This window comes from Hylobates moloch, unplaced genomic scaffold (genome assembly GCF_009828535.3).
Source record: "Hylobates moloch isolate HMO894 unplaced genomic scaffold, HMol_V3 SCAFFOLD_5, whole genome shotgun sequence".
NCBI classification, from domain to species: domain Eukaryota; kingdom Metazoa; phylum Chordata; class Mammalia; order Primates; family Hylobatidae; genus Hylobates; species Hylobates moloch.
This window is the reverse complement of record NW_026652280.1, coordinates 53,471,926-53,485,486: the sequence shown is the minus strand read 5'-3', so window position 1 is coordinate 53,485,486 and position 13,561 is coordinate 53,471,926. Positions and strand designations below refer to the sequence as shown.

Genomic DNA, 13,561 nt, shown 5'->3' with positions numbered 1-13,561 from the left:
AAGAACAAAAAATTTCTATAAACACCTCAATACTTTTCTCCAAAAAGTCAATATGCACATTGCTGTATGCATTATTTTTTTCTTCAAATCTTATTATGTCATATCAAACCATGCTGCAGCAACATCCATTTTTTGTGCACACCATACCTTTTCTTAACTATAGCTTTCTAAGAAGTGTGCCATCATTAATGGAGTTGCTGTCAGAATCATCAATTTTCCTGTTCTCTCTCCTGGTAACCAAACTGTATAGAGAAACACATGAACTCCCTTCTGATCTAGCACTGACTGGATCTTGCTGTTGTTTGGACTTTTAATTGACCTAATAAAAACAAAAAAATAATTCTACCGTAAGCATTAAGTAACTTTGGGGGGAAAAAATGTAACAAGTGCCAGTTTTGTGAAGCTACAATGATTGGCAATTTTTTCTATTATCTCCTTTTGCTTTCAGTACATCTCATGAAAATTATTAAAAATCTGTATTATTTTAAAATTATATTATTTCATCATAAGGAATTATCAACAGATTAACTTCTTTTATCTGGGTACATTTTAGTGCTCTGTTTATTTTATAAATCAAAATCTAGAAAATTTTATTCCAAATACATTTAGTTCTATCTTACAGTCTTAACTTCATTACATTTTGTAACTGAAATAGCATTAAGCTGGAAATATGCCAAATGTTTTAACAGACAATTAGCAGACCAGAGCGCCACTTACTGGCTTTTAGTTATTATTCACAGAATACTTAAAAGAGAAACATGGTACAATTTCATTCTGAGATTGGTAATAAACTTTAATGGACTTACACCACTCTAAGACGAGTATAGCAGCACCTCCACTGAACATTCTAACGGTAAATTATTTTAGAATTACCTTTTAACGCTGAAACACAGCATCAGAAAACATCCATATAAATCAAGGGGAATTCATATAAATTAATAGATCCTTAATAAGTAAAATGAAGGAGCAGGTGTTTATTTTCTCAACTTTCTAGCTAAACCAAATGTTTGGTTCTTCACTGACTGGCTTTAAAAAACAATTCTCAGTAATACAGAACCACAAACAAACTGTCCAAAAGACATAAAAATAAATAAGCTTAAAAAGCTACATTGAGCAAAGAGATTTAAACTAGCTTCAAACTCAACATCTCCTTTTTATGGGCATGACTGTCACTCACTTTAAACTTTTATTTTTATGAACCAGCTAAGAAACTGACAACAATCATTTTACTTTTCAAAGGCTAACAGAGCACTCTAGTCAAGAAGGGCATAAAGCTTAGTTACCTTGGTTTGGCTGCATATTCATATTTGGTCTGGGACCATAGTTTCCCATTGGTTGCCCTTGACTCATTGTCATCTGATTCTGTACTGGCATGCTCTGTGATGATGGCACAGAATGGTTGTAACCTCCCATGGATCCATGGCTACTTGAAGGCATATTCATGGAACTGTTTGTCATATTGAGTTGATTGGGTCCAGGTCCCTGCATAGGCATATGGTTAGGCCCTTTGAAGAAAAATGATCAGAAGCAAAATACGAAAGTTAAACAGATGGTCCATACAAAAGTACCTGGAAATAATATTTTTTTCCATTATTATAGTAATACCAAACAGTAATTAATCGATAGCAAAGTAAATGGTTTATAGGAAAAGACAGCAAATACTGTGAAGTAGTTATTCCCATTTCAGATTAAGAAATTCATGCTTTTGGAAAGTCAGGAGCACTCTGATAAAGAAGGGAGGACTAGCTTCTTTATAAAAGAACAAAACATATCATAAGGTTGGAGTAATTAACTGTGAACATAAATGAATAGACTAACAGATCGGCTGAATAGAACAGAGTCTAAAAATAGACCCAAATACATAGCTGAGTAAATAATCACAGTAATATTAAGTATTAGTGAGTAATAGAAAACTAATTCAGTAAATGGTATTGTGACAACTGGAGAGCCATTTGGAGAAAACAAGTTGGATCACTATCTCATTTCTTCCACTAACTAATTCTAGATGAATAGAAAACTTAAACATTTAAAAAGAAGAAACAATAAAAGAATTTCAAAAAGGAGAATTTAAAAAATAATAATGGAAGGACCTTCTTAAGTATGCCAGAAAACCGAGCCATAAAACATTGATAAATTAGACTATATAAAATTTAAAATTTTTCACGACATAAAAAAACTCAAAATTAAATAATAAAAAGGTAAATAAGAAAATATTATTTATAAGATAGATCACAGACCCAGACCAAATTAATTACTTAACATATGAAGTAAGTAAAAGACCACCACCAGTAAAAGAATGGGCAAACGACATAATGAGGGAATGACTAGTTCACACAAAAACTACAAAAAGGTTCATCAACATTAAAAGATTGATTGCTTCACTTAAAATAGGAAGGCAAATTAAAACTATGAGACTGAACTTTCACCTTTCAGATTCTCAAAAATCAAAAGTTCGATCTAACTATATTATGAAGAAAGAAGCACTTTCATCCATTGTTAAGGAACAGAAATCTTACTTATATTTCATGCGGAATCAAGCTTATGGAATCAAGGGTGGGATCAAGCTTAAGGAAATTTGTGATGACAAACAACAATTCAAATAAAGTAGTTGTCCCTCAATATCTGTGGGAGATTGGTTCCAGAACCACCCGCGGATTTCAAAATCCGTAAATGCTTATGTCCCTGACATAAAATGATGCAGTATTTCCACATAACCTATGTACATCCTCTCATATACTTTAAATCATCTCTATATTACATGTACTACCAAACACAATGTAAATGCTATGTACATAGTCGCTATACTGTGTTGTTTAGGGAATAATGACAAGAAAAAAAAGTATGTACATGTTCAATACAGTCACAATTTGTTTTTCCAAGTACTTTCAATCCACTGTTGGTTAAATCCATGGATGTGAAATTCATAAATGCAGAACTGATGGATATTACTATTTTTACACAAAGCAATTTGGCACTAACTGTCAAATTTTAAAATATATATACCTTTAACCCAGCAATTTCAGTTCCAGGAATTTATGCTACAGATATACAAATTTTTGTGTGCATGTGTATTGACACACAAAATATATATGTATGTGCATATATATTTTTACAAATTCATGACAGTATAATTCATAATAACAAAAGACTAGAAGCCTATGTTTCCATCCTAAATGTTCGAATAAATTAAACTTGTAAAAAAGAACATGATATAGAGACCAAAAAGAATAAGAAATCTATTTACATATGGAATAAAATAATGGTCTCCAAATATTATCTTTGAGAAAGAAGAGATACATAATAGTATTTAATGAGTGTTATCATTTGTACTTTTAAAAAAAAGAATAAAAATAAAGGAAATATACATGCATTATTTTATATAGAGAAAATCTCTCTCTTTTTTTTTTTTTTTGAGACAGAGTCTCACTCTTGTTGCCCAGGCTGGAGTGCAATGGTGTGATCTTGGTTTACTGCAACCTCCACTTCCCGGGTTCAAGCGATTCTCCTGCCTCAGCTTCCCAAGTAGCTGAGATTACAAGTGTGCGCCACCACGCCAGCTAATTTTGTATTTTTAGTAGAGATGAGGTTTAACCATGCTGGTCAGGCTGGTCTTGAACTCCTGACCTCAACTGATCCACCCACCTCAGCCTCCCAAAGTGCTGGGATTACAGGCGTGAGCCACCGTGCCCAGAGAGAGAATATCTCTTGAAGGACAACTAGAAACCAATGCCTCTCTAGAACTGTCCAGAGAGGTGGCAGCTAGGCATCCTTTGGTATCCTTTGATTTTGGTCCCATAGGCATGTATTACCTAGTTTTTAAAAAATCAATTAATTTTTTTAGGCTGGACTCGGTGGCTCATGCCTGCAATCCCGGCACTTTGGGAGGCCGAAGAGGGTGGATCACCTGACGTCAGGAATTTGAGACCAGCCTGGCCAACATGGTGAAACCCCATCTCTATTAAAAATACGAAAATTAGCCAGGTGTGGTGTTGTGTGCCTGTAATCCCAGCTACTTGGGAGGATGAGGCAGGAGAATCGCTTGAACCCAGGAGGCAGAGGTTGCAGTGAGCCGAGATTGCGCCACTGCACCCCAACCTAGGCAACAAGAGCAAAACTCTGTCTCAAAAAGAAAAAAAAAAAAATGGTAATTTTTTAAAAAAGGGAGCCTGAAACTGAGTAGTGATTTGACCCAGATCAATGAGAACATAAGTAGCTCTAAAACTGAGTCTACATAATGAAATATACATTAAAAACAACACTGAAATAGGAAACAAGAGCCAAGATGCAAATTTGTGTGCATAAAAAGGCTGGCTAAATGCTATAAAGAACAAATAAAGAAAATATAAGTTACTGGCCTTCCAATTTCTCCTGCGCTTAACTATAACTCCGTAACTATTAGGAGAAATTCTTTGTGCTTTTTTTTTTTTTTTTTTTGATGGAGTCTCACCCTGTCGCCAGGCTGGGGTGCAGTGGCGTGATTTCGGCTCACTGCAACCTCCGCCTCCTGGGTTCAAGTGATTCTTGTGCCTCAGCCTCCTGAGTAGCTGGGATTATAGATGTGCAACACCATGTCCAGCTAATTTTTTGTATTTTTAGTAGAGATGGGGTTTCATCATGTTGGCCAGGATGGTCTTGATCTCTTGACCTCGTGATCCACCTGCCTTGGCCTCCCAAAGTGTTGGGATTACAGGCATGAGCCACCAGGCCTGGTCTGGAGAAATTCTTAACTACTGTTTTGGAAGCTCTACAGTATTCTGAACAACCCAGGTCATAAGTGGTTGATAATAACTAGCTTATAAAACAATATACTTCAGAAGGCCTTACACAAAACCAAAATGTCATGTTAACCATAATTGTACTGCTGCTCAAATGCTTCTTTGGCCTTAGGCTTCAATGTTATATAGAGAATTTAATTCAAAGTACCATCATAAAAAGTCACAAAACTCCTAACTAGCTAACTTGCACTATCACTACCTTCCCAGTTCTAAAAACAGTGTGTCCTGGTGAACTAAATGTGGACTTGGCAAGAAGCTTTCTCTTGACTACAATATGACTACAAACTGAAAAGCAGTGATGTCTTTATTCCTACCTCCATACTGGATGTGTGCCATATATGTTGCAAGCCTTAGCAGGAAATAGGAGACAGCCACTGAAACACCACTGCCCTCCTATATGATCGGTCACACTTCAATCTTCCATAAGCCAGGCTACCTTGCCTCTTCTGCTCTGTGCTCTCTTGTTTCCTTACTGCACCCATCATCCTTGGACACCAATGCTATCAATCAACACAATCGGCTACAGAAAACAGTATCCTAAAGATGCTAATTACTAATTTTAATAATTGTTCTGTTATTTTATTTCCATTACTGCTAGTTGTATAATGCCTTCTTTATCAATGAAAATAACTTTTGTCTTAGAAAGTAAAAATAGTCTGATACCTAATGTAGATAATATTCTACCAAAAATTATGGCCATGGGTTGATGCTACTGTTACAAAAACAAAATAGTATAAAGATACTTTTCTGATTAAAATTTCAAACCAGCCAAAGGTAACTAAATCAGCATCCAATGTCTTAAAACATATCAACCTAGTGACCCTACACTTAAAATTGACAAATAGAAAACAGAATGGCTCAGTGTATAAATAATGTAAGGAAGTTTACATTATATTTCAGCCTTTAATTTTTGCTTTAAAATCAATTCTAATATTTATGTTATGCTATAAACATATGTATTAAAAAATCTAGATTCAGCTTCAATATCAATAAGGAAATACTAAATACACCAGCACTTCAGAGACTGTTTTGTTTCTTTCCCCATGTGTTTTTCCCAGTGATACTGTTTCTGAGATCAATCAATATTTAAGTAAATAAAAACACAGGGAAATGTTATATCTTTTTTAAACAGACTTTAATTCTTAAGCCATGGTGCAACGCCTTTTTTTCCAAAAAGCTTCTAAAGCCAACTGTATTGCAGTTTCAGACAGACTAAATTTAGCCAGTTCTGTTCATCAGAGGAATGGTGTGTGTCAGCGACATCAAAGCCCAAGGGCAGCCTGATAAACACTGAATACAGGTCACGTAGCTCTGTAGCTAACAAACTCTAAGAGAGCTTGTACTCGGGGGCATTCAAAGCAGTTTTGTCATCAACAATCTAGTATCCCTTGAGCCCCCATGTCGTTTCAGTTGCTAAGCAACTCTGGTGTTAATGTCTTAGAGGAGAAAAACTTACCAGGCATCTGGCCGTTCATCTGGTTCTGCATGTGCGGTGCAGGAGGACCCCCACCTACCATTCCATCTGAAGGCATGTTGTGAGAGCGTGGAGGGGGGGGAGGGCCGCTCTGATTCATCCCTCCAGGACCCATAGGCATATTCTGTGTGGGTGGCTGAAAGAAGACAGTTTAGTAAAACAAGAGAAACAGACTAATATATGAAAGATGCATAGGGTAAAAGAGTTGCTTATGTTACTAAATTGCGTAAGAACAAAAACACAAATGCATTTCAAATTCTTCCAATGCATTTTCGTCACGAACATAGTTAATAACCCCCAAAACTTTAAAGCATATTTACTTTGTAAAATCTCAATAGTGAAAATTAAAATGTTAACATTCTATAAAAAAATTCTCATTTATTTATATATTAAGCATTTCTAATGTGTCTATTATTATCTAAATTATGTGAAAAAAATTAAATGTCCTTTCATTATTGATATATTGGATATATTATTAATGATGGATTTTACCTAAAAATGTACAGTAACAAAAAATGATGAAAGGACTCTAAGTCCCAAAATGTGCCATATTTTACACTATTTCGGGGTAGAGGATAGTGGCAGCAAAGGAATGTTTTAAAACATGAAGACAACAGTTCAACATTTTTGTGCCGACTACTGCTATAGATTGGAAACATTACTGATGGCCTCCAAGGGTACAGAGACAGCTGCCTCAAAAGGATGCCCTTGGCAAATTTCCTAATGCAATTTTGAAGAAAACCACTGACTAACCTTCAGAGTTCACAAACGGGCAAAAGGAAAAACATACATATGAGGTGGTCTGCCACACCTGGGTCCCTTCTTAGGGATATTTTGGTGGAGAAAGCAAACGGTTAGTTTCGCTCCAAACCCCCATTTTTAATCCTGTAGGAGGAGAGGGAGGCATTATTCTTTAGGAATCTATTTCTGCCTTCTTTCTGTACTTTGATGTTCTAAATGTAATGTCCATTCCTATATCATCAGTTGTTCTCTTCCTCCTACATTTAAAAATGGCCAGTTACTGTATACCTTTCCATTTTGTGAACACAATTCTCTTTGGCACACTTAACAGATACACATTGTTATTTGGCCATCACATTTAAATACTCAAACCTCCAAACAGTTAATAATCACTAACATTTACAGAAATAAACAAGTCTACTCTAATAGCACACATTTTAAAATCAGAATTTTAATTTCTTCACAACTAAATCCAGATGAATGCTCTTCATTATTTTCTCTTAAATTCTCATATTATTTCTCCAACTTGTATTCTTTAAACACTTAAAAATCTTGTTCAGTTTTCACCAAAAAAAAAAAAAAACCCACCAATTTGAGTCATATTATCTAACTTTTAATCATCCTTATTTATCATCCTTCAAACCTGGCTACCTTAACCCTCTTCTGTCTGAAAACAGAAATCCTCCTTCCTATATTCTTGTCCAAGTTTTCTGTTAAAAATTCATGTTCTCACTCTTAATAGTGAGGTCATTTTCTTGTAATTCAACTAATAAAACATCATTACTGTTACCACCAGGCTAGAATAACTTGTATCAAACCAACCCTCAGCTAAATAAAACTCATAAAATCTAGACAAAAAGTAAAAACTGTTTGAAGGCACTAAAGAGTGACTTACACAAAGAGGAACAGAAAGGGCTACAACTCCTGAAAGAACGGAAGCATGTAAGACCAGCTCCACAATTATCTTGGCTTTTTCCTTTAGTTTGCTGAGTAACAGGGAAATACGGCTCAAGTAGAAAGTCCAGTCCAATTGGACGAAGGAAAAAAAGAGTTGGAATTTTTGACTATCAAAGAGCTGGAAACTAAAGAATAAATTTCCAGAGAGAAAGGACCACAAGAGGGGAAACATTCAAGAAAACTAGTCGAAATAGCAGGTAGGAGGCTAAAGAGCTCAGCAGAGATTCCAGCTGCTGCTCACTGCTATGGAGACAAAGACTGAATGAAGTGTAGGCCCCACCAAGTTAGAGAAGCCTACATAAATAACTCCAACTCTCTGTTGAGACTACAGAAGGGCCAGCTACTCCTTAAGAGTAAGGTCAAAATTGAAATAGAACAGCCCTAAAAAGTCTTATAACCAACCTTTAACAGATTCAAGGTAACCTCCTAGTACTTCACATACCAAAGGAAAACTTAATTCTCTTTGGAGCAAAGTAACACAAACTAGAGCTTCTGTAATTGTTCAACCGCAAGGTCTAACACTCTTAAAAATTGCAAGGCTTTCTAAAAAACAAAAATAAATGCCCAACACCCACTTTGATAGCTGCAATAACATAAAAATTAAAAGTCCAGAAAAATAACAAGTGTTGTGAAGAATGTATAGAAATTGCAACTCTCATATATGCTGGTGGAAATGTAAAAGGGTACAGCCACTGTGGAAAAGAGTTTGACAGTTCCTCAAGAACTTAAACAGTTACCATATGATCTAGCAACTCCATTCCTAGTGCATACTAAAAAGAATTGAAAACACACACTCAATGCAAAATTTCTACACAAATGTTCATAGTAGCGTTATTCATAATAGTTCAAAACTGGAAAAAACTCAAATGTCCACCTACTGATGAATGGATAAACAAAATGTGGCATATGAATACAATGGAATATTATTCAGCCACAAAGAAGAAATACTTATACATGCTACAACATGGATAAACCTTGAAAACATTATGCCAAGTGAAAGAAGATGGACACAAAAGGCCACATAAATTGTATGATTCCATTTATAGGAAATGTCCAGACTAGGCAAATTCAGAGAGACAGAAAGTAGATTTGCTGTTGCAGGGGATGGGGAGACGGGGAGAACTGAGATTGACAACAGTTTTCACTTTATTAGGGTAGTGAAAACATTCTGAAATTAGATAGTTATGATGCTTACATAATTGTGAATATACTAAAAACCACTGAATTGTGTACTTTAAAATGGTTAAAATGGTAAATCTTATATAAACTGTATCTCAATTAAAAAAAGAATGGACAACCAAGAGAAATAACAACGAATTTAAAAAGACACCTAAGTCATTCAGATTTTGGAGTTCCAGGCCAGATGTGGTGGCTCACGCCTGTAATCCTAGCACTTTGGGAGGCCAAGGCAGGCAGATCACTTGAAGCCAGAAGCTCAAGACCTCCCTGGCCAACATGGTGAAACTCTGTCTCTACTAAAAATTAAAAAAAATAAATAAATAAATAAATAAAATCAGCCAGGTACAGTGGCATGTGCCTGTAGTCCCTGCTACTTGGGAGGTTGAGAAACGAGAATCGCTTGCACCTGGGAGGTGGAGGTTGCAGTGAGCTGAGATCGCATCACTGCACTCTAGCCTGGGAGACAGAGCAAAACTTTGCCTCAAAGAAAAAAAAGATTATGGAGTTACTAAAGACTTAAAATAACTGTGATTGGTATGTTCAAGAAATAAATAAGGCTGGACACGGTGGCCCACGCCTGTAATCCCAGCACTTTGGGAGGCCGAGGCAGGTGGACCACGAGGTCAGATCAAGACCATCCTGGCTAACACGGTGAAACCCCGTCTCTACTAAAAATACAAAAAATTAGCCGGACGTGGTGGCGTGCATCTGTAGTCCCAGCTACTCGGGAGGCTGAGACAGGAGAACTGCTAGAACCCAGGAGGCAAAGGCTGCAGTGAGCCGAGATTGCGCCACTGCACTCCAGCCTGGGCCCCAGAGTGAGACTCCGTCTCAAAAAATAAATAAACAAACAAACAAACACAGGACAGATGGAGAATTTCAGCAAAGCCTTGTAATTCTGTAAGAAAGTCAAATGACAATTCCAGAACAGGAAAATATTAATCATTGAAATTAGGAAATCATTAGTTTAGAAACAGCAAAACAGAGATTTAATGAAGAAATGAATTGAACCCAGATATATCAAAGTATTAAAAACTAAAGTCAGAAAAAATCTTAAAAGCAGTCAGTGAAAATAAGACATATCACCTGGAAGAGAACAGCAATAAAACTAACAACTAATTTTTCATTAGAAATAATAGAAAATGAAGATAACAAAATGACATCTGTAAAGTGCTAAGACAAAAAAAGAAAACAAGAAAATCAACCAACCAGCCCAGAATTCCACACTAAGAAAAAAATATCTTCTAACATGAAGATGAAATAAAAATAAGTTTAGATGAACAAAAGTTAAGAAAACACTTGTTATAAGAGAACAAAATATATCAAGCTAAAAGAAAATGGCCCCACATGGAAGCATAGAACTAGAGGGGTTAGTTAAGAGGAATGGAAAAGTATATGTGGATAAATATATATTAATATTAACATTTAAAATAACAATAACAATGACTCTACTGGTTTAAACAAATGTAGAAAAATAAAGTATAGCACAAGACACACAAAAGACTAGGCTAGGCCAGGTGAGGAGGGTCATGCCTGTAATCCCAGCACTTTGGAAGGCCGAGGGGGGGAATCCCTTGAGGCCAGGAGATCAAGGCCAGCCTGGCCAACATGATGAAACCCAACCTGTACTAAAAACACAAAAATTAGCAGGTGTGGTGGCGGGCACCTGTAATCCCAGCTAACTCGAGAGGCTGAGGCAGGAGAGTTGCTTGAGCACAGGAAACGGAGGTTGCAGTGAGCTAAGATCACGCCACTGTACTCCAGCCTGGGCAACAGAGCAAGACTCCATCTAGAAAAAGAAAAAGACAGTGAGGTAAATGAAATTAAACCGTTATAAGGTTCTTGCATTTTTCAACAAGTATTAAAAGTAGAAATTTAGACTACAACCTAATAAACTAATATTTTAATGAAGAATATTTTAATCTCCAGGGCAACTACTTAAAAATACATGCACACATATTAAAGATGTATACTGTAAAATTATATGTAAAATCAAATAGAAAAAAATAATGCTTGATTAAAGAAAAGAAAGTAACAAATAGAAAAAAAAAACCTGCCTTGTAAGACACAAATCCTACAATATCATGTCCTACATTAAATGTAAATGGACTCATCATTCCAATTAAATAACAAATACATTAGGTTTCAAAACACAACTATATTCTGTGTACAACACAACTACTTTAAATTCAAGGGAACAGATCTATTAAAAGAAAAAAATGGAAAAAGATATCATGCAAATACTAATTAAAAGTATGATGATGTTGCTACGTTAATACTGAATAGCTGGCTTAAATTATTAGGGATAAACAGAGATGCTTTATTATGATGAAAGTTCAACAGGAATGTTTAACAATCACAAATGTGTATACATCTCAAAACACAGCTTCAAAAATTTATAAAGTACAAGTTGACAGAACTAAAAGGAAAAACAGAATAATCCAAAATAACAGTTGGAGATTTTAAGATACTTCTCTCAGTAATTTATAGAAGAAAAAAAACCCTATGAATATAAAAAAATTTTGACATTACTAGTAACCAATTTGTTTGACCTAATTTGTATTTATAGAATCCAAGAACTGTTCAATACACATTCTTCTCAAATACTCAAGGAATGTTGACTGAACTGAATCACATACTGGGCCATAAAGCAAGTCAATAAATATCAAAAGATTGAAATCACATAAAATATATTTTCTGAGCACAGTGGAATTAAACTAGAAATCAGTAGGCCGGGCGCGGTGGTTCATGCCTGTAATCCCAGCACTTTGGGAGGCCAAGGCGGGTGGATCACGAGGTCAGGAGATCGAGACCATCCTGGCTAACAAGGTGAAACCCTGTCTCTACTAAAAATACAAAAAATTAGCCAGGCGTGATGGCAGGTGCCTGTAGTATCAGCTACTCAGGAGGCTAGGGCAGGAGAATGGTGTGAACCCGGGAGGCGGAGCTGGCAGTGAGCCGACCGTGCCACTGCACTTCAGCCTGGGCAACACAGTGGGACTCCATCTCCAAAAAAAAAAAAAAAAAAGAAATCAGTAACAAAATTATTCATAAAAGAAGAAATCACAATGGAAATTTTAAAATATTTTTAATTGGTAGTGAAAATGTAATATCAAAATTTGTGAGATGCAGCTGAAGCTATGCTTACAGGACCATTTATAGCTTTAAAATACGTATTTACAAGAAGGAAAGTTGAAAAATAACACTATCATCCTTTATTTTCAGTAGCTAAAGATGGCAAATCAAACCCAAAGTAGTACAAAGAAGGAAACAATGTAAACAAGAACAAAACTCAATAAAAAGCATTAAGAGAAAATTAAGCCAAAAGCTGGCTGCTTGAGAATATTAATAATTAATAACCCTTAGCAGAAATAATCAAGAAAAGACAGAAATTCCAATTTTAGAAAAATTAAAAGGGGGGGCATCAGTACATATGCTATAGACAGTAAAAGGAAAATAAGGGGATATTAATATAGGCAGTAAAAGGAAAATGAGATATTAAGAACAACTTTATGATAATGTATTTAACAATTTAGGTAAAATGGACTTCTTTGAAAAACATAGCTTATAGAAACTGACACAGGAAATGGAAAACTGGAACAATCCTCTATTTATTAGAGAAACTGAATCGATCATTTAAAATCTTCCCTGAAGTAGTCTCCTGACTCAGACAGCTTCAACAGAGAATTCTTCTAAACCATTAAGAATAAATAATATCTCACACCAATTTTTTGTTCCAGAAAACAAAAAGAAGGGGATCAGTTCCCAATTCTTTATGAAGCTGCCAAAACCTGACAAGGACACAAGGAAAATGACAGGCCAAAACATCTCTCATGAAAATGTTACACAAAATTTTAGCAAATCAAATCCAGACTTATTAAAAAGATAATACATTATAACCAATGAAATTTATTACAGGAATGTAAGCTGATTTAACTTTTGAAAATTCATCAATGTAATTCACCAAATCATCAAAGTAAAATCCATATAATCATCTCAACAGATAAAGAAAAAGAATTTAATGAAATCCAATACCTACTCACAATAAAATCTTTCAGAAACTAAGAATAAAAGGAGCATTCTTAAAACAAAAATTTTACAGCCAACATCATCTTACTGATGAAATACTGGATTCTTTCCCCTTGAATTCAGGAATAAGACAAGAATATACAACACCATTTCTATTCAACAAAATAAATAAACCAACACAAATCAACGGTATAAAGACTAAAAGAAAACAGAAAACAAAGTAAAAAGAAATAATGATTTAAAAAGAAGACTTATAATTGTCATTATTTGCTGATGACATAATTAAGTGCATAGAAAACCCAAGAGAACCTACAATAAACCATTAGAATAAGTGAATATAATAACTAAGGTCAATATATAAAGATCAACTATATTTCTATATATTTCCAAAAAACAATTAGAAAGT

General features: G+C 35.1%; 1 protein-coding gene across 13 annotated transcripts in view; it reads right to left on the bottom strand.

Annotated features, from left to right (window-relative positions):
* Positions 1 to 13,561, bottom strand: part of SS18 (SS18 subunit of BAF chromatin remodeling complex) — a 72,731-nt gene that overhangs the window by 32,738 nt on the left and 26,432 nt on the right. For 12 of the 13 annotated variants that reach the window (XM_032152605.2, XM_058438539.1, XM_058438540.1 and 9 more), the window contains 2 exons: positions 6,232 to 6,385; positions 1,284 to 1,505 (listed from right to left, as the gene is read on the bottom strand). In XM_032152605.2, coding sequence (XP_032008496.1) covers positions 1,284 to 1,505; positions 6,232 to 6,385 — 376 coding nt within the window. Of the gene's footprint in view, positions 1 to 1,283; positions 1,506 to 6,231; positions 6,386 to 10,792; positions 11,547 to 13,561 lie in introns of those variants that run through there. The other variant, XM_058438543.1, reaches the window with a different exon arrangement.